This window comes from Bison bison, unplaced genomic scaffold (genome assembly GCF_000754665.1).
Source record: "Bison bison bison isolate TAMUID 2011002044 unplaced genomic scaffold, Bison_UMD1.0 scf7180017864289, whole genome shotgun sequence".
Classification (NCBI taxonomy): domain Eukaryota; kingdom Metazoa; phylum Chordata; class Mammalia; order Artiodactyla; family Bovidae; genus Bison; species Bison bison.
In genome coordinates, this window is record NW_011494861.1 from 15,486,370 (window position 1) to 15,512,564 (window position 26,195).

General features: G+C 35.6%; 1 protein-coding gene across 4 annotated transcripts in view; it reads right to left on the minus strand.

Moving 5' to 3' along the window:
* The window catches only part of RC3H1 (ring finger and CCCH-type domains 1), a 63,499-nt gene extending 39,401 nt beyond the window's left edge, over nt 1–24,098 (minus strand). For 3 of the 4 annotated variants that reach the window (XM_010850083.1, XM_010850084.1, XM_010850081.1), the window contains exons 1-2: nt 2,765–5,307; nt 468–588 (exon numbers count right to left, since the gene is read on the minus strand). In XM_010850083.1, coding sequence (XP_010848385.1) covers nt 468–588; nt 2,765–2,995 — 352 coding nt within the window. In that variant the 5' untranslated portion in view covers nt 2,996–5,307. Of the gene's footprint in view, nt 1–467; nt 589–2,764; nt 5,308–22,686 lie in introns of those variants that run through there. The other variant, XM_010850082.1, reaches the window with a different exon arrangement.
* Between the last annotated feature and the right edge of the window lie 2,097 nt (nt 24,099–26,195).

Below are 26,195 nucleotides of genomic sequence, written 5' to 3' on the forward strand. Positions count from 1 at the left end.
TTTAAAAGGCTAGTCAATATTGATAATTAAAAATTCAAATCTTAGGTCCTAACAGATTTGGTACATTTCACAGTGGTTAAGCTCACCTTTTCAATGAAAACAAGCCATACTGGCAAGACAGTAATGGTAACTTTCAATTGTATTATATCCCCAATAGCACACCACACAAAACTGGATAGAAGGCAGACAATTCAGGGCTGTCAAATGATACAAAGCCCTTCTGAAACCACTAGTATGCTTATACCTACTTTTGCAACCCATTCAAAAAATGTTTCCAATAAACGGTACCTAAACTTTAAATTCACTACTTTATTTGATATGGTTTATAATGATATTATTTAACATCAGTGGGTTGGGCTTATAATAAATAAATGAATTTTGTTAACACAGCCCACAATTTTTATGGTCACAAAAGCATCTTTGATGAACATGTGCTTAATTAGCATGGACAATTTCATCCAATTTACCTCTAGCACTGCTGAGTGGTTTCAGGTACAGTGCTAATTCTTCTACACATTTCTTGGCTTCCTCATAATGTTTTGTATCTTCAACCCCACTACACAAAGTAATGGGCTGCTGCTCAGGAACCTAGAGGTCAAAAAAAGGGTGTTTGAGTGCTCACTAATTATGATCAAATGCTTTGTTGAATAGATTTTATGCACTCCTACTCTCCCTGGTGGCTCATGGTAAAGAAGCGGCCTGTAGTGCGGTTCACCCAGGAGTGGTAGTGTAGTGCGGGAGACCCAGGTTCAATCTCTGGGTTGGGAAGATCCCCTGGAGGAAATGGCAACCCACTTCAGTATATCTTCCCTGGAGAACCCAATGGACAAAGGAGCCTGGTGAGATACGGTCCATGGGGTCGGAAAGAGCTGGACACAAGTGAGCAACTGACACTTTCATTTGCACTCTATCACTGTCACTATCAAAACTCCCATTAAATTAACTGAATTCTTTCAAAAGATCTTTTCTATACATACATACAAAATTATAGCATTTTAAAATTTTTGTTTTATTTCTGTAACAGCTTTATTGAGACATAATTTGCATAACATATAACTGACCCATTTAAGGTATATATTCAATGACTTTAAGTATATTTAGTTATGCAACATCAAAATTTTAGAACATTTTCATGGCCCCTTAAAAGAATCCCACAGTCACGCCTGCCATATTTCCCCTCAAACCTCCTCCAGTTGTATGAAGAAACTATTTTCTGTCTCTCTGGATTTGCCTATTTACAACATTTCATATAAACAGAATCATATAATAACTTCCAAAGCAGCTGTACGATTTTGCATTCCCATCAGTAATAAATGAAGGGTCTCTGTTGCTTTATATACTCACCAGTATTTTGCACTGTGTTTTGAATTTTAGCTATTTTAATTCATGTGTAGTGGTATCTCATTGCTGTTTGCACAATTATTAAAGGTTATATTTTGTTTATACTTGCTATAAAATGTGGGCTATCTTTTCCTTATTGTAAAATATATCTTTGCCCCTTATTTATTTTCTACATAGTAGTTATACCTCTGACTGTCATTTTAATTTGCAATTTTTTAATGACAAACAATGCTGAGCAAGTTTTTATTTGCTCATTTGCCATGTGCATATCTTTGGTGAGGTGTACAGATCTCTATCCATTTAATAATGATGTTCTTTTTATAATGGAGTTGAAAGAGTTCTTTATATGTTCTAGATACATGTTTCTTCTCAGATACATGATTTACAATTATTTTCTTCCATTCTGTGAGCTGTTCTCTTACTCTCTTGACAGTGTTGACGCACTATGCTTCTGGTTTCGTATTTGTTTTTTGGCTGCAGCTATTGAGATCTCAGTTCCCTGATGAGGAATTGAACCTGGGCCCTCGGCAATGGAAGTGCAGAGTCCCAACCACTGGATGTCCAGGTAAGTCCAGTAAGTTTTCCTTTTGAATAAGCTGTTCTAGAATCACTCTCTTTATCTCCAGCATACATAGTATCGACCTTCCTTACTTTTTATCCACTTAGAGGAAGACTGATTCAGCAAATATTAGTGGTACTAATATTAATATAAGTATTAATGTCCAAGTTCTAGTATATTTAGAACTTGGACAGAAAATAATTCACAGTAAACATAGGACACTTCAGACTCACACTATGCAAATCAGTGAGGGATTGTTTAAGTGAATCATATTTATCTCTGAAAAGCCTGCCTTCCTTGGCTTTGTGAAACCTTCTGAAGATACTACTGATCTCTAACTTGAGAATACTGACACAAAGCTTTCAGAGTATCACCTTCAGAATCACTAATTTTTACATTTTATGTATTAAAGGAGCATTTGCTCCTACTCTAGACAAAAGATTCCAAAGGCAGTGTTCTACAGTTTTCATTACCTTCTGTATCTTTCATTTCAGTTAGTATCTACTAAGTAAAATTGTCTGAAGCAGCTTCATTTTTCTTATTAAGTAAAATGCAATTGTTTAGCAAATAATATCTTCCTTAATATTAAGAAGTCCTTGTGACTTACCTCTAAGGTTTCTCTAGTGATCTGAGAGCTAAGGCTGTTGAGAAAATCTAACCACCAGATTGAATGTTACTGTGCAATGAGAAACACTGCACCAGCACAACAGAACCTAAGGTGCTGAAACAAAGTGTCTAAACAATACTTTACAGAATTGCATCTATTTAAATAGAAGGCAATAGGACTCAATCTTAATCAGTTTCTCTCAGAAGGAAAATACACATATACAGACATTTAAAAATGTAACAAGTTACCCAACTAACCTGAGCACCCACTAGCTGCAACAACGCTGAGTTCACTGGGAGGAGTTCAATGTCTGTATTGATAGTGGTCTGGTCAAATGGGCAAGCCTTGCGGTGGAGTTTGTTCAGGCACATCTTGCAGACAGTATGGCCACAACCCAAACTGATGGGCTTTCTAATTGTTTCGTCAAAAGTCTGAGTGCAAATTGGGCAGGAGAGGAAATCCGTCCACTGTGGAGCTTGCACAGGCATTGTTCTGGAGTTACAATTTACTCACACACACACAAAATCTAAAGCAAAGATTCCACTGGAATCAAAATCTTTGAAAAAAGTTTTTTTTTTTTTTAAATATCTTCTGTAAATACAGTCAGCACATAGTGTGAAATATAACCTGAAAAACAAAGAAAGAAAATGACTGCCTTCCTTTACTGTACATTCTCACCCCACTACCTATAACATTTTATACCACATTTATATCAACACAGTCTACCTTTTTTGCATTTTGACAAAATCAGAGCCATAATAAAACAGCTAGTCTCATCCCTTCATTTTAGAGATGGAGAGTAGACCTCAGAAAAAGGAAGTAATTTGCTGTAGGTGACAATAACAAAGCTGGATCCAAGATCTAAGTCTCTCAGTTTATCTAAGTTTATGATTGTTTTATATTTTAAAATTAGACTTAAGATAGCTAAGACTACTCTGATCTGCACACAATCTGTTCATCTGTGAAAATTCATGAAGCTCTACACTTAACAATGTATACATTTCAGTGTATGTTATACCCTAATAAAGAGTTTTTTTAAAAACTGGCCTAAAGTAAAAACTACCCTAAAATATTTTTATCATCAAATTCAGTGTGGGTAATGAGATTAAAAAGCGATTGTGGGGTTTTTAACATTTATCTTAAGAGTTTTTTTGTTTGTTTGTTTTTTAACTGGTAAAGATCTTTAAGCCTCTGTTATGGCTTATATTTGCTGCTATAGTATATTGTGTTATAGTTAAAATTATTTACTTCAAAAGATTTTTTAAATTCTCAAGTTTAAGAATGATAGAACAATACAGTTAACCAGAACACATATACATACAGTAAAATTTTACTGTCTCTCCACTTCCTTTTGGTAGGGGATAAAAATCAAATTACAAAACTTATCACCTGTGTCTAACATAAATTTTCTTTACATATAAAATCTAATCTGAAATTTCTTGCACATATCTTAAACAACCTGCTATACTTACTGTAACTGTAGTTTCTAAAAATGAGAACTGATGAACAGAACAATAAAGTAACACAGTATTACATGTTCTTAAAGATTTGATTATGCTCCCTAGAGACTGCTTATGGAAAAAAAGAAAAACTCATCTAAGCTGTAATTAATTAGAAAGGTAAATTATCTACACATTTTATTTTCCAAGCATTACATTTAATTTAGGTTTTACTGAAGTAATTCAACCTTAAATGCAAGCCCATTATTGAGAGAACAATTTCCATTAGTATGCTAAAAAATTTTATCCAGTCACTGAACAAATTTTTACTAAGCACTACTAGTACTATGATCCAGACTCTGAATTATTAGGGAAACAATGAAACTCTGTAGTATCTGCCTTGTGAGTAACCTGAGCTTTGTCTGGATTTTTGTGCTATCAAACAAATGGATAATGGGGGAAAAAATATAAGAACCTAGACAATTAACAAGTTAATTTCATATGTAGATCTAAAATTAAAGTTATCTGTGTATATGTTCAAATGGCCTGTGCAATAACAGGACAGAGTGAGTAAAGAAAATGCCCACATTTTTATTTCTATAATTAATTATAAATATTTTAAATAAAATATACCTGCAAATAGAATGAGTAGCTACAGGCATGTTTACATTAATTAAATCTTTATACTTAATAAAAAGAGCCCATCATCCGAAGTGTTAAAAAAGAAAATGAAGTATCTAATTACTCAATTGTAAAGTCAAATGCTACAATTTGCATGGGGTTGTAGAATGCTCCAAAATAAAGGAGAAAAGTGCTTAAAAGACATAATATTTAGAACAAGAACTGGTTATTAGTCAGAAATGTTTGCTGAAGTTGATTAAGTATCATCCAATCTTTTCTATAAATTAGCATGCAGCTTAAATTAATGCCTAAAAAGAATGTGATCTTAGGTTAAACCTTCACACAGTGAATGATTCCTTCCTTTTTACTAGTATGGCTGTGTAAAGAACTTAACATTTGTTAATTAATCATAAAACAAAGTTAAAACATGGCTCTTTATTCCCTTAACACTGTAAAACTATAGAAACCCAAAAGAGCACAAAACATAAATGCTTTATTGCACAATCAGTATAATTTTTACTATTTATATGTCATGTGCCACATACTATAAATGTACTAAATGCTTTACATAGAACAAAATGATAAAAAGTAGGTAACTACTGTTATCTCATTTTACAGATACAGTTGACCCTTAAATATCATAGGTTTGAATACCAAGGGTCCACTTGTACGTGGAATTTTTTTTTTTCAATAGTAAATACTGCATATTACAACGACCTGCTTCCCTGGTGGCCCAGATGGTAAAGAATCTGCCTGCAATGTGGGAGACCTGGGTTCAATCCCCGAGTTGGGAAAATCCCCTGGAGGAAGGCATGGCAACCCACTCCAGTATTCTTGCCTGGAGAATCCCATGGACAGAGGAGCCTGGTGGGCTACTGTCCATGGGGTTGCAAAGAGTTGGACATAACTGAGTGACTAAGCACAGCACAGCACAACAACCTGCAATTGACTGAATCCTTGGGTGCAGAACCACAGATAAGGAGGAACCATACATATGGAGAGCTAACTGTAAATTAAACATAGATTTTCAACTGATCAGAGGGTCAATGGAGTTCAACTGTCAACTCCATGAGAAATGGAGGTTTAGTAAGGCTGAATAAGCTAAAAACAGAAAGAGCTGCAATAATAACCCAGATTTTATTGTTTAGTTGCTAAATTGCGTCCTGCTCTTTTGCAACCCCATGGATTGTAGCCCTCCAGACTCTTCTGTCCATGGGAGTCCCCAGGCAAGAATACTGGAGTGGGTTGCCATTCCCTTCTTCAGGGGATCTTCCCAACCCAGGGATTGAACCCAGGTCTCCTGCACTGCAGGCAGATTATTTACTGTTTGAGCCACCAGGAAAGCCCAATATGCGTTGTGTATAGATTTTATAACAGGTAAAAGAAAAACATAATCACAGATTCTGAGACTAAATTCAATATAGTACAAATGGGGAGCTTGAAAAAAAAATCAAAGCTACAGGGAAGCCAGAAACAAAACAAAAAATAAAACAGAGAGCAAGACAAAAAGATATGAGGTGAGACTAAAGAATTAGAAGGAACCAAAAACTATAGGATCTTTTAACTCATAACCAGTAGCTCATGGTAAAGAATCCACCTAAAAAGCAAGAGATTTTCCTGGGTCTGGAAGATCCCCTAGAGAAAGAAATGGGACCCACTCCACTATTCTTGCCTGGGAAATCCCATGTACAGAGGAGCCTTGGCAGGCTATAGTCCATGGAGTCACAAAAGAGACAAACATGACTTTGCAACTAAACAACAACAATGGTATCTGATCGTAATGTTAAGGCACTGAAGAACCAGGAAATGATCCACTTCATTGTTTTTTAAAACAAGGTATGCCTATACTATCAAAACATGCAGAATAATTAAAAAGAGAATTAAGCATGTAGAAATGTTAAGTTAAAGCAAAATTTTCAGACCAATATGTATGATGTCATTTGTGTTGGGGGGTGGAAATCCTACAGTCTTGGTATCAATGAATATAAATGGATAGAAGAAAAAGATACAGAAAATATCTAACAAACTTAACAGTAGTTACACAGTTGGGCAACTTACAAAATGTATACAATCACAATTTACTTATATAAGTACAAAAAACCTGAAATAATGAAAACAAGAGAAGACAGACCACATTTAGAACACAAAGAATTACTATAAAACTATTAAAAATATTTTCTTTAATAAACTGATCTTCTTTTACTATACATATTTGGATGGTCAAGTCATCAAAATTACTTATTAGTTCTTTATAAAATTCATTAAAAACCCTTTAAGAACTTCTCTATAATTTATGTTTCAAAGAACTAGCATAGTTTATTACTTTTATAATGAAATGTATCATTTCCATCTGTATTAACCTAGTAAAATGAAGTATATAATTGCTAACCCCTCACACATTCCAGTTAAGTAGCTCTTAGAGGCATAACAAAGTTTATAGAATTATCATTCAGAATCAGCACCCAGTTCTTCGCTAAAAAGCACTCTTTTGACCAAAAACATGGGTTTGAGAGACAAGGAGAGAACAATATTTTAAAAGTTTGACTTTGGATAGAAAATTTAATGAATAAGAATAGGGTTAAGTCACACTTTGATGATTCTATTTCAATCAGCAAAATCAAAAACCAAAGCTTTTCTCAAGACTCAAACTGTCATTAAGTTGTAGTAGATACAAGAAGAATTTCCACTTCCTCATTCTTTAAACATCTTTCTCCAAAGTCATCTTTTAAAACATTGTTCAAGCTTCTCAAAGACAGTTCTTTACACCACCTTCAACTACAAAACACATCTAAACCACAAAGGACATATGACTTTGCGAATATAATAAACATTCTTTCAATCAAGAGTAAACATGAGACACTTTAATCATAACAAGCATGAGGAGGCTGAGAAGACAAAGGAGCTGTCACTGGACAAAGAAACAGGAATTAAGTGACTCTGTTGGAATTCTAGGTGTGTCCAAAGAGATTATTGCAACAGGTGACCACCTGGAATAAAAATGAAAAAAATAAAAAAGTAACAGGAAGAGAGTGCCACACCCCACCTACGGCGACTGTGCTGGTATTTTGGTCTCACCACTCCAATGAAATAAATGGCTCTTCTCAACATCACCAAGATCAAGCCCTGAGCTTTTGGAGTGGGAGCACTGACTCCAAGACCCTAGACTACCAGAGAACTAACCCTAGGGAGTATCAAATAGTGAGAACTCCCACAAAGGAAACCATAAGTATTCCTTGTGAGGAAAACATAAGTATTAAATAATACATTAGATGAGATGGCTCTCATTGATATCTTCAGGACATTCCATCCAAATACAGAAGAATACACCTTCTTCTCAAGTGCACATGGAACAGTCAATTTAAGAAAATTGAAATCATTATCAAGCATCTTTTCTGACACACTAGACTAGATATCAATTATAAGAAAAAAACTGTAAAAAACACAAACACATTGAGATTAAACAATACATTTCTAAATAACCAACAGGTTACTGAAAAAATCAAAAGGGAAATCAAAAAATTTCTAGAAATAAATGACAATGAAAACACAACTCAAAACCAATGGGATGCAGCAAAAGCACTTCTAAGAGGGAAGTGTATAGCAATACAGTCCTACCTCAAGAAACAAGATAAACATCGAATAGACAACCTAACTTTACACCTAAATAAAGCAAGTGGAAAAGAAAAAGAAGAACAACAACAAATTAGCAGAAGGAAATAAATCATAAAGATTAGAGCAGAAATAAATGAAAAAGAAATGAAAGAAACAGTAGTAAAAGATTAATAAAACTAAAAGCTGGTTCTTTGAGAAGATAAACAAAATTGACAACCCTTTAGCCAGACTCATCAAGAAAGAGAGAATAATCAAATCAACAAAATTAGAAATGAAAAAGGAGAGGTTACAATAGACAACACAGAAATACAAAGGATTATAAGAGACTATTATGAACAACTATATGGCAATAAAACGGATAACCTGGAAGAAATGGACAGATTCTTAGAAAACTTTAATCTTCCAAGACTGAACCAGGAAGAAGCAAAAATTATTGAACAACCCAATTACAAGCACTGAAATTGAAGCTTTGATCAAAAATCTCCCAAAAAACAAAAGCCCAGGACCAGATGGCTTCACAGGAGAATTCTATCAAACATTTAGAGAAGAGCTAATGCCTATCCTTCTAAAACTCTTTCAAAACACTGCAGAGGGAGGAACACTTCCAAACTCATTCTACAAGGTCACTATCACCCTGATACCAAAACCAGACAAAGACAACACAAAAAAAGAAAACGACAGGCCACTTATCACTGATGAACATAGATGCAAAAATTCTCAATAAAATTTTAGCAAACAGAATTCACCAACACATCAAAAACCTCATACTCCATGATCAAGTTGGGTTTATTCCAGGGATGCAAGAATTCTTCAACATACGCAAATCAATCAATGTAATACACCATATTAACAAATTGAAAGATAAAAACCATATGATAATCTCAACAGATGCAGAAAAAGCCTTTGACAAAATTCAGCAGCCATTTATGATCAAAACTCTTCAAAAAATGGGCATAGAAGAAACCTACCTCAACACAGTAAAGGCCATGTATGATAAGCCTACAGCAAACATTCTTCTCAGTGGTGCAAAACTGAAAGCATCCCCCTAACATCAGGAACGAGACAAGGGTGTCCACTTTTGTGGACTAGTATTCAACATAGTTCTGGAAGTCCTAGCTACAGCAATCAGAGAAGAAAAAGAAATAAAAGGAATCCAGATAGAAAAGAGGAAGTAAAGCACTCACTGTCTGCAGGTGACATGATACTGTACATAGAAAATCCTAAAGATAGTATCAAAAAATTACTACAGCTAATCAGTTAATTTAGCAAAGTTGCAGGATACAAAATCAGTACACAGCAATCACTTGCAATTCTATATACTAACAATGAAATACCAGAAAGAGAAATTAAGGAAGCAATCCCATTCACCATTGCAACAAAAAACAAAAATATCTCTAGGAATAAACTTACCTAAGGAGACAAAAGAACTCTACACAAAAAATTATAAGACACTGATAAAAGAAATCAAAGATGACATAAACAGATGGAGAAATATTCCATGTTCCTGGGTAGGAAGAATCAATATTGTGAAAATGACTATACTACTAAATGCAATCTACAGTTTCAATGCGATCCCTATCAAATTACCAATGGCAGTTTTCACAGAACTATAAGAAAAAATTTCACAATTCATATGGAAACACAAAAGACCCTGATTAGCCAAAGCAGTCTTGAGAAAGAACGATGGAGCTGGAGGAATCAACCTTCCTGACTTCAGATTATACCATAATGCTACAGTCATCAAGACAGTATGGTACTGGCACAAAAACAGAAATATAGCCCAATGGAACAAGATAGAAAGCCCAGAAATAAACCCACACACCTACAGGTATCTTATTTTGACAAAGGAGGCAAGAATATACAATGGGGGCAAAGACAGCCTCTTCAATAAATGATGCTGGAAAAATTGGATAGCTACACGTAAAAGAATGAAATTAGAACACTTCCTAACACGACACACAAAGATAAACTCAAAATGGATCAAAGACCTAAATGTAAGACCAAAAACTATAAAACTGTTAGAGGAAAACATAGGCAGAACATTTGATGACAGAAATCAAAGCAAGATCCTCTATGACCCACCTCCTCCTAGAGTGATGGAAATAAAAACAAAAGTAAACAAGTGGGACCTGATTAAACTCAAAAGCCTTTTGCACAGCAAAGGAAACTAAGCAAGGTGAAAAGACAACCCTCAGAATGGGAGAAAATAACAGCAAATGAAACAACTGACAAAGGATTAATTTCCAAAATATATAAGTAGCTCATACAACTCAATGCCAGAAAAGCAAACAACCCAATCAAAAGTGGGAAAGAGACTTAAATAGACATTTCTTCAAAGAAAACATGCAGATGGCTAGCAAACACATGAAAAGATGCTCAACACTGCTCATTATTAGAGAAATGCAAATCAAAACTCCAATGAGATATCACTTCACACAGGTCAGAGTGGCCATCATTTCAAAAAGTGTAAAACAACAAATGCTGGAGAGGGTGTGGAGAAATGGAACACTCTTGCACTGTAGGTGGGAATGTAAATTGATACAGCCACTATGGAAGATGGTATGGAGATTCCTTAAAAAACTAGGAATAAAACCACCATATGACCCAGCAATCCCACTCCTAGGCATAAACCCCGAGGAAACCAAATTGAAAAAGACACATTTCCCATTGTTCATTGCAGCACTATTTACAACAGCTAGAGCATGGAAGCAACCTAGATGTCCACCAACAGATGATGGATAAGGAAGTTGTGGTACATATACACAGTGGAATATTACTCAGCCATAAGAAGGAACACATTTGAGTCAGTTCTAATGAGGTGGATGAACCTAGAGCCTATTATACAGAGTGAAGTAAGTCAGAAAGAGAAAGATAAATATTGTATACTAATGTATATATATGCAATCTAGAAAAATGGTACTGAAGAATTTATTTGCAGGGCAGCAATGGAGAAACAGACATATGGAATAGATTTATGGACATGAGGAGAGGGGAGGAGAGGGTGAGACGTATGGAGAGAGTAACATGGAAACTTACATTACCATATGTAAAACAGATAGCCAATGGAAATTTGCTGTATGTCTCAGGAAACTGAAACAGGGGCTCTGTGTCAACCTAGAGGGGTAGGACTGGGAGGGAGATGGAAGGGAGGTTCAAAAGGGAGGGGATATATGAATACCTATGGCTGATTCATGTTGAGGTTTGACAGAAAACAACAAAATTCTGTAAAGCAATTATCCTTCAATTAAAAAACAAATAAAAAGAGTAAACACAAAATAAAATTATTAAATACCAACATCTAGATTCTTTAAACTTCCTCAGAGCAAGGCTATGTAAGAAAAAAAATTTTCTATTAATTAATGCACATGTGCTCAAAGTCTGCAGGTAAAATATGTGTTAGAGCTCAGACTAAATCTAGCTCATTAAGAGTAATTCTACTGGAACCTTCCTAATCAGAAACAGAACATAAATGATGGATCCTCTTATTTCTAAAAAAAATACAAGAGTCACTCTGCTGCTCAATGATGAGAGCAATGGTTAACTTTCCCATCAGTTTAAACAAGACCTACTCTCCTTTGTAGATGGCAACAATTGGTGATCTTACTGTTGATAACTGGTAATAGATCATTCAGAATACAAATTAAACAGCACTCAGTCTGACCTTGAAGAGAGCCCAAACTTATTTTAAAAAATCATATATAACTTCCCCAATAAAATACACATTCTTACACCCACAGGAGTATGCTTAAACAGCATTTAGAAGGTCATCTTCTGTGCCTTCTTCCATACCCTTGATAGGAGTTACTAGACAGAATGTGACATTGACATTTTACTAATTCTTCCCAACTTCTAAATTCTGATTAAAAACCATCACTCAAAATATCTCTTATGCTGTTGTTGTTCAATCACTCAGTCATGTCTGACTCTGCGATCCCACACACTGCAGCATGCCAGGCTCACCTGTCCTTCACTATCTCCCGGAGTTTGCTTAGATTCATGTCCATTGAGTCCATGATGCTATCTAACCATCTCATCCTTATCCACCTATATTAATAAAATTAATCTTCAATATTATCATCAGAGTTTTTTTTTCTTTTAAAAGGAAATAAAATCTTATCAGAGTAAGAAAATTATTTCAGTGAACAGTAAACAATAAAACCATTGACTCATTCCACCAGCTAAGTGACTAGTTTGCAGACATCAAACTCCAAGTCATGTAAATGCCTTGTAGTAACTCCTTTCAAACCCATGCCTCTGCAAAACAACAAACAACTACATGTTGTGAGCCTTAAGGTTTAAGGGTGATTAAAGCAATTCCCAAAGAGCTACTATAGGCAAAATTATGATAACATGATGTGTAACAGAGCTTGGCTTTCCAAAAGTAAACCATGTGTCATGTCTCATGCCAAGTGTTTTCAGGTGTGTCTCTCATTTAAATGTCCACCACAAATCTAAACCACAATCTAAACCACCACCAGTAACCAGTATTTGTTAAGCACCAACTAGGTGCCAGTACTTTCAGTGCTCTATATACTGTATCTAATTAATTAAATGTTCACAGCAACACTGTGATATAGTTATTTCCATTTTAAAGATAAAGAAACCAGAATATTAGTGAGTGGCTGGACTATGATTCAAATTCAGGCCAGCTTAACCCATAAGCTGGTACTTTAAAATTCTCTAATTTCTGCCACTTAACAGGTGCAATTAAGTCATTATGGCAAGGGAGCTTAGGACGATGGAAATGTTCTAAAATTGTGCCGATGGTTGCACAAGTCTAAAAATTTACTAAAAACTGTTGAACTGTACACTTAAGTAAATTTTACAGCATGTAAATTATACTTCAATAAAGCTGTTTAAATAGCCATTAAAGGTTTTTTATAAAGCCATAGTTTTTAATTTTAATGTAGTAATTTAAAAATATAAAGATACGTTTCAGACTGTTCTATGAGCACAGCAGTAATTCTAGTAGTAGTAGTAGTTTGGTCACTAAGTCGTGTCCAACTCTTGCAATGCCAAGGACTATAGCCTGCCAGGTTCCTCTGTCCATGGGATTCTCCAGGCAAGAATACTGGAGTGGGCTGCCATTTCCTTCTCCAGGGGATCTTCCTGACACAGGAATTGAACCCAGGTCTCCTGCATTGCAGGCAGATTCTTTACCGACTGAGCTACAAGGGAATAGCTAAATTAAATAAATAGCTAAATTATACTGCTTTGAAGATTTCATTTAAATATATTCAAACTGACATTTTAAAAATTGTTAAAAAGTTATTACCATCTCCTCCATCAAGGTTTATTTTATGTGTGTCTGATTTAGAAAGAGAAGTAAGAAAATTAAAATTCCTCAAGTATCTATTCTGGCCTAGTCACTCTTCAGAAGCATTATTATACCCATTTTATAGGTAACTCTTGATCTTCAGCAGCATTAAATAACTTGCCCAAAGTTAATAAATTGTCAAGTTGAGACTAAAACTCAGTTCTTATGTTAATTCACAGCGTAAGTTACCTAGAGCAAGATATTACATCAAACAAACAAAACCTTATTGTCTGTAAGAAGAAAATCCTGGATCTCCTTCCACCCTGCCCTACCCCATGAGATGAGTTTAATTATTATCTTTGGCCTTAATTTGCCATTTGCCTGGGACATTTCCATAGCAACCAATAAACAGGGCAACATCAGAGAAGAGAAAATTTTTAACTATCTTGAAAAGTGATGCTAAGAGCAGAAAATAAAAACAAAAAGAAGAAAAATAAATGAAGGTTTAGTACAATACCACTCAGGGTTATAATTCTCAGAATATTAGTTAATTCACATATAAAACAGTGTCAGATTTCTGAAGACTCAAGGTTTCTCCAGCAATAACACCCTGTGAAGACTCAATTTTGACTGTAAAAATACTTCTTCCCAAAATAAACAAACTGAATTGTAACTTTATACTGTTCACAACATCCTAGATATAAATAACTTAATATGCTAATGTTAGTGCAAATATAGACAAATTCTTAGGACCAGTATAAAGAGAAGGACTTCTGACTTAAGAGGAGGAACAGGCCTGGAAAACAGAACTTGATTAAAAGGGTTGAGAAAGCTACACAGGGCTAATTTAGGTGGCTTATTTTCCCAGAGTTCAGAGGGACAAAAGCAAACACTTCTATTTCCAATGTAAAGCCAAATTTAGCAGAAGAAATAGTAAGGAAGGATAAAGCCATTCACAGAGAAGCTGCTTGATCAAGCTGAAACACTGCAAGTGAAGGACAGCTACTAACTTTTGGTATAAAGTCTGAAGCTTCAGATTCCTATTCTATATAGCAAAGTTCTACACTGTGTGTAAAAACGTGCTCCACAAGAGGTCATTAGAGTTATTACAGAGGTGGTGAAATAAAAAGGCCAAAGTCAAAAGCATCATCTTAAAGGAGCTGTGAGGCAGTAGGCAGGGAAACTTATCTGTCACAGCAAAACATCAAAGAGTTTTTTTTTTAGTTTGCATTAATAGTCTGCTGAAGATTACATATGCTGTATGTACATATGTCCTCACCATTTAATGGTGGCCCAAAAATCAAAGAATAATGAGAATAACAAAGTCAGATATATGTTGTTAACTGCTTTCAAATTAATTGTAGATGTCTGAAACTTGTTTTCTTTGTGAAAACTGATGTCTTATGAATAATAACACTTCCTAAAAAACAATAACAAAACCAACACCAAGAACAATGCACAGAAACTGTTTTGAGCCCTTTCTGTATATTAATTCATTTTACTTTAAAAATTAAATATCTTTTAAAAAAAAGAAAAATAAGAAAATAAGCTTAAAGACAGGAGAAAAAAAAAACTGAAGTCTCCTTAATTAAGACTCTTTTTTAAGCCAAAAAGATAACTCACTTATCTTTTGAAATCTGTCCTCCTGCTAAAATAATGGCTCCTTTTCATAAAGGAAGTTTACTCCTCCTGTCCCCAGAAGTTATTTTGAGACACAATGACAAATCTGATTGGCAAGTCCTCAATAATCTTGAATGTAAGGGAAAATGTTCACTATAAAAAAAAAATTAACTTGTGTCTCAGAAATTTATATTCCAGATTGTTAAATACTAATTTATAAAACTCCTGAGGAATTCAATGAAATTGAGACATTTTAAGGCACAACACTAATACTGTTTCTTTAATGTATCCTAATTTATTAGTTCTTTCCTTGCTTATATGGAAGCATTTAAGCTTAAATCTTTGTGAAAAGGAGCTAAAAAAAAAAAATTTTACTTCTATCTCCACAATGCTATAAGTAAAAAAAAAAAAAAAGTAACTCAATCCCTGTGCCTATCCTCTGGTCTCTATTTTCTTCTCCCTCACCTCTGAGTTTTCAAATTATCACTTTATTCCAACCACTATTAGTGTATCAACAATCTTCTTATGAAATTCAACAGTCACATCTCAATCCTTATCTTCTTTCTATGTGTTTAGTAATGTTAACCAGTTTCTCCTGCAAATGCTGCCCTTCTGGGCTTCTATAATGGCATACTTTCCAGGTATTCCACTAATTAGCAGGCTACTCCTTACATGTCCCTTTTGAGGGCTTCTCCTTCTCTGCCCATCCTTGCCCTCCACCCATAAATGCAGTTCTTCAGAATTCCTTCCTCAATTCTCCTCTCTACAAAATTTCCCTGAGTGATTTCATCTACTTTCAGCCTTTGACTACCAACTGGATGCTTATGACTTCCAAAATTTCAAGCCACTCTTCTGAGTGCCAGCATCATATAACCAGTTGACTACTAGTCATTCATGTCCAACTGGGGTCTCAAACTATCTCAACCATACCAAACCTTTTGTTCCGTATGTTAATGATGAAGTGACTTACCTATTGAGAGAAGCATAAGTAATCATCCTTCACTATTCAGTTTTCCTCAAACCTGCTCTCCCCTCAACTAACAATCATTATGTCCCATTCATTTTATTTCCTCAGTGTTTTTTGAAACCTTTCCATCCATTTTTAAATCCTTACTTTAGGCTGCCAACATCTCTAACTGGGATTGCTGTGACAATTTCTTAAGTCCATGTTAAAAGTATCCTCAACAGAGCAGGTTCTTTAAAATCAGAGAATGTCTTGGGCTTCCCCCCGTCCCCTTTCTTGATATCTTCCCTATGGTTTTAATACAGAAGAAGCCAGCTAATATACAACAGCAAACATATCAAGCTGGAATATTTATGCTTTCACCAACAGAAAGTCAATTGAATTAATAGAAAGCTGCTAGAGAAGAAACCTAGGGCTTTACTATCCAAAGTATCACGTACAGATAAACAAGGATAGATAAGACTTGAATAACACTATAAATCAACTAGACTTAAGACATCCATAGAATGTTCAACACAACAGAACTCTTTAAGTGCTTATGCTTATGAAACATTCTCCAAGATAGACCATATATGCTAGATGATAAGACAAGTCTGAGTAAGCTTAAAAGGATTGAAATCATAAACACTGTAGTCTCTGAATACAATGGAATGAAATTACCAACAAAAAAACCCTTAAACTCACAAATATAGGGAAGTTAAACAACATACTGTTGCCATTTCCTTCTCCAATGCATGAAAGGAAAAAGTGAAAGTGAAGTCGCTCAGTCGTGTCCAATTCTTAGCAATCCCATGGACTGCAGCCTACCAGGCTCCTCCGTCCATGGATTTTCCAGGCAAGAGTACTGGAGTGGGGTGCCACTGCCTTCTCCAATACTGCTAAATAACCTAAGTCAAAGAAGAAATCAAAAGGGAAATTAGAAAATATTTTGAAATGAATGAAAATGAAGATACACCATACCAAAATTCATGGGATGCATTTAAAGTAAGGCTTAGATGGATTTTAATAGCCTTAAGTGTCCATATTAAAAAGAAGAAAGTCTCAAATCAATAATCTTACTTTCCCACCTTAAGACATTGGGGAAAAAAAGATATCTAACACCAGCAACACAATGACAAATTCTCTGTGGCCAAAATATAAGTTCTGAATTTAATATTGTTAAGTAATGCCAATTTTAGATGATTTCTTCCCTAAATACTACAAAAGAGAAACTTATAAACAAAAGACATTAAAAACTTAAAAACCCAAGTATTCTAATATCACAAACAGTTTAATATTAGTTAATGAGGTGTAAATGCAATTTAAAAAAAATCTTGACAGTTCCTTTTTACAATGAATATACATATTTCAACTTGGAAGAGGGAGGTAGAGAGATACTTCAAGGCTGATGTACCCAAATATAAAATCTAGGGTTTTGTTTGATTATTTTAAGCAGATAACTTATAAGCAATCAAGTCTTAACATCAAAGCTAGCAAATAATAGAGGAAACAATTCTCAACTGTATCTTTCAGAGGGCCTCTGGGATACCACTTATTAGTAGCAAATTATGCTGGCATTCCTATCTTTGAAGGAGATTATCACAGGTTCAAGTAATAAGTGAGCAATATGACAACCCAGATAGCATACTAAAAAGAAAAGACATCTCTTTGCTGACAAGATCTATAAAGTCAAAGCTACAGCTTTTCCAGTAGTCATGTACAGATAGATGTGAGAGTTGGACCCTAAAGAAGACTGACAGCCGAAGAAGTGATGCTTTTGAACTACAGTGCTGGACTCTTAAGAGTCCCACAGACTGGAGATCAAACCAGTCAATCCTAAAGGAAATCAACCTTGAATATCATTGGAAAGACTGATGCTGAAGCTGATGCTCCAATACTTTGGCCATGTGAGCCTATTCACTGGTAAAGACCCTGATGCCTGGAAAGACTGGAGGCAAAAGAAGAGGGCGGCAGAGGATAAGATAGCATCACCGACTCAATGGACATGAATTAGAGCAAACTCCAGGAGACAGTGAAGGATAGGGAAATCTGGAATGCTGCAGTCCATGGGGCTGCAAAGAGTTGGACATGATTTAGCAACTGAACAACAACATAAGCAAATGGAAATTTAAAGGAATGACAAGTTCTAAAATAATAATAGAATGTATGGATGGGTCAAAATATTCTAAAAACTTAGAGTGCTTTATTTTTTAATCCTCAGAATAACCTTGCAAAATATTATTACAACTTTGAGAAAATCAGGGCTCAGAAAAGTTAAGCAATGTTCTTAAGATCTCACAGCCACCAAGGGTTGAGATTCCAACCTAGTTTATCTAACTTTACTCTGAAAAAAGTTTTCCCTTAGGTTTTTGAATCATTTCCTGTGACAGTCTGCAAAGATGGCCACAGTTCCTCCCATCCCTTTAGCTACACCCCTTTGTAATTTGACTTTGCTATTCTTTCTATCAAGAAAGAGAATCTTTTCCTCCACTTTGAATCTGGGTGACCTTGGCTTACTTTGAAAACTGTAGTTGAATATAGCATTAGTGATGTTTGTAGAGCTCCAGACAGAACATAAAAGCCTCAAGAAACCTTGCAACTTTCCACTCTTACTCTCTTGGAACATGGTGCCACTATGTGAAGGGCACCTGAGCTAGACCTGAGATGAGACCAACAGAACAGAGAAAAATTGTCCCAGCTCAGACCCCTAGAACAATCAGCCCCAGTTTTAGCTGCCAGATGACTAACCTCTGAGACCAGCAGCAGAACCACCTGCAGCTAACCTAGTTCCAAGCACTAACTCAATTATAAGCAAACAGTTGCTGTTTTAAGCCACTCTAAATTTTGGAGTGGTTTGTTACTCAGCAATAGATTATCTGATTGTTTATATAGTCAAGACACAATTTTACATTTATAAATTTCACTAAAGCCTTTTGAGAAAAGAATAATACTGAATATTCATAGTAGAATCTAAAAGGTTCCCTCAACTGAATTATAAACTTTTAATAAAGTGAATCTCTTCTTTTTATAAGGCCTAAAAATTACCAATATATTTAAATACCTTCACAAACACCACATGCCTAAATTTAGCTTCTTATTCTTGCAGCATAAATTATCAGTAACTGAGAAGAGCACTCAAGTGTACCAAAATGGTGATATTTTCAAAGCACAGCATGAACAACAAATCCTTAGACTTAACAATATGTACTACTTAGGCTTAATTTGGAGAAGGCAATGGCAACCCACTTGCCTGGAAAATCCCATGGACAGAGGAGCCTGGTAGGCTGCGGTCCATGGGGTCGCTAAGAGTCGGATACAACTGAGTGTCTTCACTTTCACTTTTCACTTTCATGAATTGGAGAAAGAAATGCCAACCCACTCCAGTGTTCTTGCCTGGAGAATCCCAGGGACGGGGGAGCCTCGTGGGCTGCTGTCTATGGGGTCGCATATAGACGGACACGACTGAAGCAACTTAGCAGCAGCAGCAGGCTTAAATCTATCTGAATCTTTGTGTTCTATTCCAACCTAATACACTGAAACTGTCATCTATGTAACAGTCCTCCATGTTAATGTGCCAGAGCAGCATTATTAACTTATTGAAAGTGATTCAAATACTCCCAAGTTAGCTGTTATTAGTCTTCACTGGTACAATCTAAAGGCCTAAACTTCCTTACCAGCATCACCTTAGTCATCTTCAACAGGCTATACTTGCTTTCACCCACCTCTAACTTACCTTTACGTACTCCCTGAATCTTTTCCCCCTCTATCCCATATCCCAAAACTGTGTGTGGCGGGGGTGGGATCTGGGTGCTAAGCACTTACAAACCATCTCATTTAATCCTCCAACAACCTTCTGATCAGGTTACAGCAACTTCTATTATTTCTTTGGAAGAGAACCACAAAGCATATTTTATTAGAATATTTCACTGAAAAATAATCAGGGGACTAAAACACAAAGTGAATTTTAATTTTATAAATATTTTAAGATACTTAATATATTGAAATATAACATACATACATAAAAGGTATACAGAGTGTTCAGCTCAATGAATTATCAAAGTAAGCATACCTGTATACCTCGTCCTTCCCAGAAAGCCCCTCACTATCCTTCTCAATCATTATCTCTTTATTCTTGTCAGAGCCCACTGCTATCCTAACTTCTAATATTGTAGATTAATTTTAACTATTTTAAAATTCTATGTAATGAAGTCATCAGCATGTGTTTTCTATTTTGGCTTCTTTCATTCAACATATTTGTTAAGGTTGTTTTTCCTACACTTACATTACTAAACTGTTACAAAACATTCCAGTTAAACTACAATTAGAAAGCAAACCTTCATGAACTCATTTTTGGAGTACTGATGATATTTGATTTTGAATGAAGCAAATTTCTAGTGCTGAACTAGAAGGAAAACATCAGGTATCAAACAACAAAACTGGAGAACAAAGAATTCCCTCTTTACTCAAGAAAACAAAGCAGCACATGTGTTACACTAATAGCCCTCAGTCCAGTTCAGTCGCTCAGTCGTGTCCAACTCTTTGCGGCCCCATGAATCACAGCCCTAGGCCTTTACTTTTACTTGTTTCTACCTTTTTCTTCCTGAGGGAGCTTGTGTCCTAGACTTCCTTGTGGAACTTCGTAGCTACCACAGGGCTCTGACTGAGTCTAGAACTGGGCAGCAAAGAAAAAACAGGCACATGTATTCAGAATAGGTAAGCTTCAAAGGCAATGTGCTTCTTTTGCAATGGGTGGGTGATACTTAGTGCACACTCTGACCTAGGGAATCTTTGTGTTAAAGATATAACCTATTTAATAATAGCAAAATAACAATAACATTCGTACTATTAAAATGTCCCCATAATCTACTGGCCAAGGCCTAAGGACATTTTTATCACTGTTTATTTTAGTGAAATATGCCTAAAAGAATTCAAACTATTTCCAGAACACAAAGTCGCAAGGATATTCAACTGCACATACTTGAAAAAGAATGCTTAAAAAAAAAAGTATAGATTCATTTTCCACTTTAGAACTATTTCTAGACTGTTAATCTCAGGCAAACTTCTATTTTGAAGAGTTTAAAAGAATGAACCAATTGCTACATGGAGTCCAAACCCAGAAGCCTACAGCTACAATGTATCTTATTTACATATATCAAGTGGTTTGAAAAAGCCATATAAATTGTAAAAAGATATTTTGCTGTTCCCAAGTAGTAGCTCAGAGAAGGCAATGGCACCCCACTCCAGTACTCTTGCCTGGAAAATCCTGTGGACGGAGGAGCCTGGTGGGCTGCAGTCCATGGGGTCGCTAAGAGTTGGACACGACTGAGTGATGTCACTTTCACTTTTCACTTTCATGCATTGGAGAAGGAATTGGCAACCCACTCCAGTGTTCTCGCCTGGAGAATCCCAGGGACTGGGGAGCCTGGTGGGCCGCCGTCTATGGGGTCGCACAGAGTCCGACACGACTGAAGTGACTTAGCAGCAGCAACAGCTACTGTTAGAGAACCTACTGATTTGTTACTACTGTACCAGAATTAAACACAAAACATTTCCTCCAAAATAGGTAACAATGATCTCTGAGGGAATAAATACGTGCTTAGGTCTGTGTAGTGTGTGCAACAGGCAACAGAGGACAAAAGGATGGGATACGCCAAACCGCCGTGGGTTATACAACAAACAAATCTAATTTTACATGCTATTCTTTCATAAAATAGGGGGCCTCCTTTCTTATCTTGGAGAAGGCAATGGCAACCCACTCCAGTACTCTTGCCTGGAAAATCCCATGGACGGAGGAGCCTGGTAGGCTGCAGTGCATGGGATTGCTAAGAGTCGGGCACGACTGAGCGACTTAACTTTCACTTTTCTAATCTTAAATCACGAACAATTTCTCCCTCTCCCAATCCTGAACTTTCTCCCTATTTCCCTACACATATTATTATGTGAATTCCCTGAGGGAGGGCCTCAGTTGATTACCTTATTTAAAATGGACCCCTCAACCCTAATCATACTACCACCACAATCTGTGCTTCCCATCTCATTCCTGATTAATTTTTCTCCAAAATACTTCTCACCATTCAATATGCTGTTTCTCTTATTTTGCTACAGTGTGGAACTGCCACTAGTAAAATTTAAGTTCCATGAAGACAGAGATTTTTGTTTGTTTCTCTCTCTCATCGTTTTTGAGTATATTTTATGTGCCAGGCACTATTCTAAATTTTACATGCATTATCTCACCTAGTCCTCACGATGATCCTATTAGATACCAGATATCATTATATCTTAATATTACAGTTGAAGAAACTCAGCACAAATGTTAGGTAATAAGCACAAGGTCACATGGTAATTAACTTGTCTCTATTTTTTTAAACTGGTAATGCCTTCTGTAGCCTTTGTTTCTTTAGTTACCTCACTACACAACGTGACACTCAATGTACACAACCTAGTAATCTGGTAAGCATCCTAGATTCCACCCTCTTCTACCTTCATTAAAAATTTTATATCATTTCTTACATCTGTATCTTCCTTTCTATCTCTCTTTCTATGATTGAAGGCTGTATTCATTCATTCATTCAAAAATTACTTACTGAGCACTGACCAAGTGCCACACACTGTCTTAGGATCTGAAGATGTAGTTCCTAGTGAAACAAAGTCCCTGCTCTCATACAGGATATATATAGTCTCTCTCACCTGGATCACACAGTGACCTTCTAAGTGATCTGTCTCCAGCTTTGTCTTCCTTCACCCTCCTCACAGCAGCTGGTCATTCACTTATGGTTTTCTTCTATGACCAAAAACAAAAGCAATAAAAAAGGACAATAACTTGAAAGATCCTCTTTCACAAGAGGATATCAAAATGGCCAATAAGTGTATCAGATACTTCTAAGAATCATCACAAGGGGAGTTTAAAGTAAAATGGCAATGAGAAACTATACCTAGCAGAATGGCTAAAAAAAAAAAACTAACTGACAATACCACATATTAAAGGCTATATGAGCATGCAAAATTCTCATACAATGCTGCTAGCAGTGTGAACTGGTACATTTGGAAAACTGGCAGTATCCTCTTAGATTAAACAAAAGCCGACTAAGGACTCCCAAATTTCACTGCCAGAGGAATGACTACATATGGTTACCAAAAAACGTATGCAATAATGTTCATAACAGCTTTACTCATAAAATGCCAAAAACAGACTGTAAACAATCCAAATGTTCATAAACAGTAGAGTGGATAAACTGTGACAATTTCATACAATGGAATACTATACAGCAAAAATAAAAATAGAACAACTGATCTACTGTTAAATATAACATGGCCAAATTTCAGAATACTACAATCAACAAAGCCAGATACAAAATAGCACCTTCTGCAGGATTCAGTTTATAGAAGGAGCAAAAAGAATACATGATGTACGATTTAGAAGAAAAACAGACTATGGTGCTAGAAGTGAGAATTTACTCTTGGGAAAGTTGGGAAACACTGGGGAGGAGAAAGAGTAGAAAGAATTCTTAGGTGCCAGAAACACTGAGTATCTTGATCTGGATGGTGGTTACACAAGTGTACATACATAAAAAGTCATCAAGATGTACACCTATGATTTTTGCCCTTTAGTGGGTGTGTTTTGTACCTCAAACATAAAACAAAAACAAAAAAAACCACAACTCTTTGATGGTGCCTTAGCAGAATTGATCCCAACTGCTTGAACACGTCATACAAGATCCCTGGGTTGTGGCCCCTACCTACCTCTCTAGCTTTATTTTTCATCACCATCTGCCTCAGGTTTTATATTTTAGCAACGAAAGTATGAAGATTTCCCCACACACAACATATGCTTTTTCACTCTAGGTCTTGTCTGGCTCAAATAAGTTAGGGATGTTAAACCCCTATTCACCCTTTAAGTCTCATTCAATTCAGGAAACTCCAGAAATCTCTTTAAAGCCCAGTATATATTAGGTTGCTCCTCTGATGGCTCCAATACATTCTAAACTTTATCTATAAGAGAAAATCCATACTGTTGTATACTGCAGTATGCTATTTCATTATTGTTTAGTTGTTCAGCTGTGTCTCTTTGTGACCCCATGAACTGTAGGCCACCAGACTTCTCTGTCCATGGAATTTTCCAAGCAAGAATACTGGAATGGGTTGCCATTTCCTCCACCAGGGGATCTTCCCAACCCAGGGATTAAACCCACATCTCCATGTCTTCTGAATGACAGGCAGATTCTTTACCACTGAGCCACTGGGGCAGCTGCTCCATGGCACATATCTGCTCAATAATTTTTAAATGATTGAAAAATATCACTACCTGATTGTGGCATGTTTCACATTTCTAAAGATAGTGCTGGACAAGTCACATGAAAGGTAAGAGTGCAGAATATATCACGTTGGTTCTATTTTTATAATTCTGGTACTTAATATTTAGAAGAAAGTATACCTCCAAAATTAACCACATTCTTAAAAATATCTATAAATGAGGCAAAGCTAAAACTGAAGTAACAGATTAAAAAGTTAAGGATAAAGAAGCTAATCTGAAAAGACTATATATTGTGTGACTCCAGCTACACAATATTAGATTCCACAGAAACATATGAAAAGATACTTCACATCATATGTTATCAGGGAATGCAAATTAAAACAATAAAACACCACTACACACTATTAGAATGGCCAAAATCTGGAACACAGACAATATCAAATGTTGACAAAGATGCGGGGCCAACAGGAACTCTAATTCATTGTGGATAGGAAGGCAAAATAGGCCAGTTAACTTGGAAGACAATTTGGCAGTTTCTTACAAAACTAAACATATTCTTACCATACAATCCAGCATGACTCTCCTTGATATTTACCCAAAGGAGCTGAAAATTTGTATCCACACTAAAATCTGCATGTGGATATTTACAGCAGCTTTATTCATAATTGCAAAACTTGGAAGCAATCAACCAAGACGTCCACCAGTGAATGGATAAATAACTGTGGTACAATCAGACAATGGAATATTATTCAGTTCTAAAAAAAAAATAAATGAACTACCAAGCCATGAAGAGACATGGAAGAAACTTGAATGCATATTACTAAATGAAAGAAGAATGCATATTGTACAAATCCATAGAATGTACAACACCAAGAGTGAACCCTAACCCTAATATAAACTATAGATTTAAACATCAATTTTAAGTTTATCAATTATAATCAATGTACCACTCTGGTGGTGAATGTTGATAATAAGGGTGGCTATGCATGGGTTGGGGAAAACTTGGTACCTTCTCAATTTTACTGTGAACCTAAAACTGCTCTAAAAACAAACAAAGTCTTTTTAAAGCTGAAAAGAATATTTTAAAAAGTTAATAACTGAATTTGAAATCTTCCTTCTCCTTTGCCACTTATCATTTTGTCATTATACAGCTGTAAAGATGAGTAAAGTTTTAATATTCTGAATACAGTGAATTAACTAATAATGCATGTCAATCATTAGGGGAATAAGTGCTACAGCTTCAATATTTAAAGGTGTTTTCAAGAGATTATCTGTTCTAAGCTACTCTTAAATGCTTTTAAAGAGATTTAAATATTACATTTTCTATCCTAAGGATTTTCTTATTCAAAAAACCCTCTCTCCCTCCTCCTCTCCTTTTTAAAGCAGGAGAAAGAGAATAAATCGAAAGGAACTTTTGTGACCTTATGAGTAGATTTTATCAACTGCAGACTAACATAATAAAATGACATTTTCAAAAAACTTGACTCAGGTAACTCATAACTCAACTTTTCTAAATGTATGAAGAGCCTTACATTTTTTTAAAGTTTTTAATAAATTTAAAGAGAGGCTAGATTCAAGCAAAGAGTGACAGTTTTAATCAAAACAGTAATTAATGTAAAAACTGACATATAAAACATGGGTTTTAAGAGCAGTAATTACAGGGAAAGCATTTCAAAATGAAGGTTAAAATTCAGGCTTTTTTTTTTAATACAGTACTTGAACATGCAAGACTACTACTCTTTTAACAGAATGTCTTCACAAAAATGAACTTTTGAGCAAGCATAACTATCAATAACCTCAGATATGGAGATGACACCACCCTATGGCAGAAAGTGAAGAACTAAAAAGCCTCTTGATGAAAGTGAAAGAGGAGAGTGAAAAAGTTGTCTTGAAGCTCAACATTCAGAAAACTAAGATTATGGCATCCAGTCCCATCACTTCATGG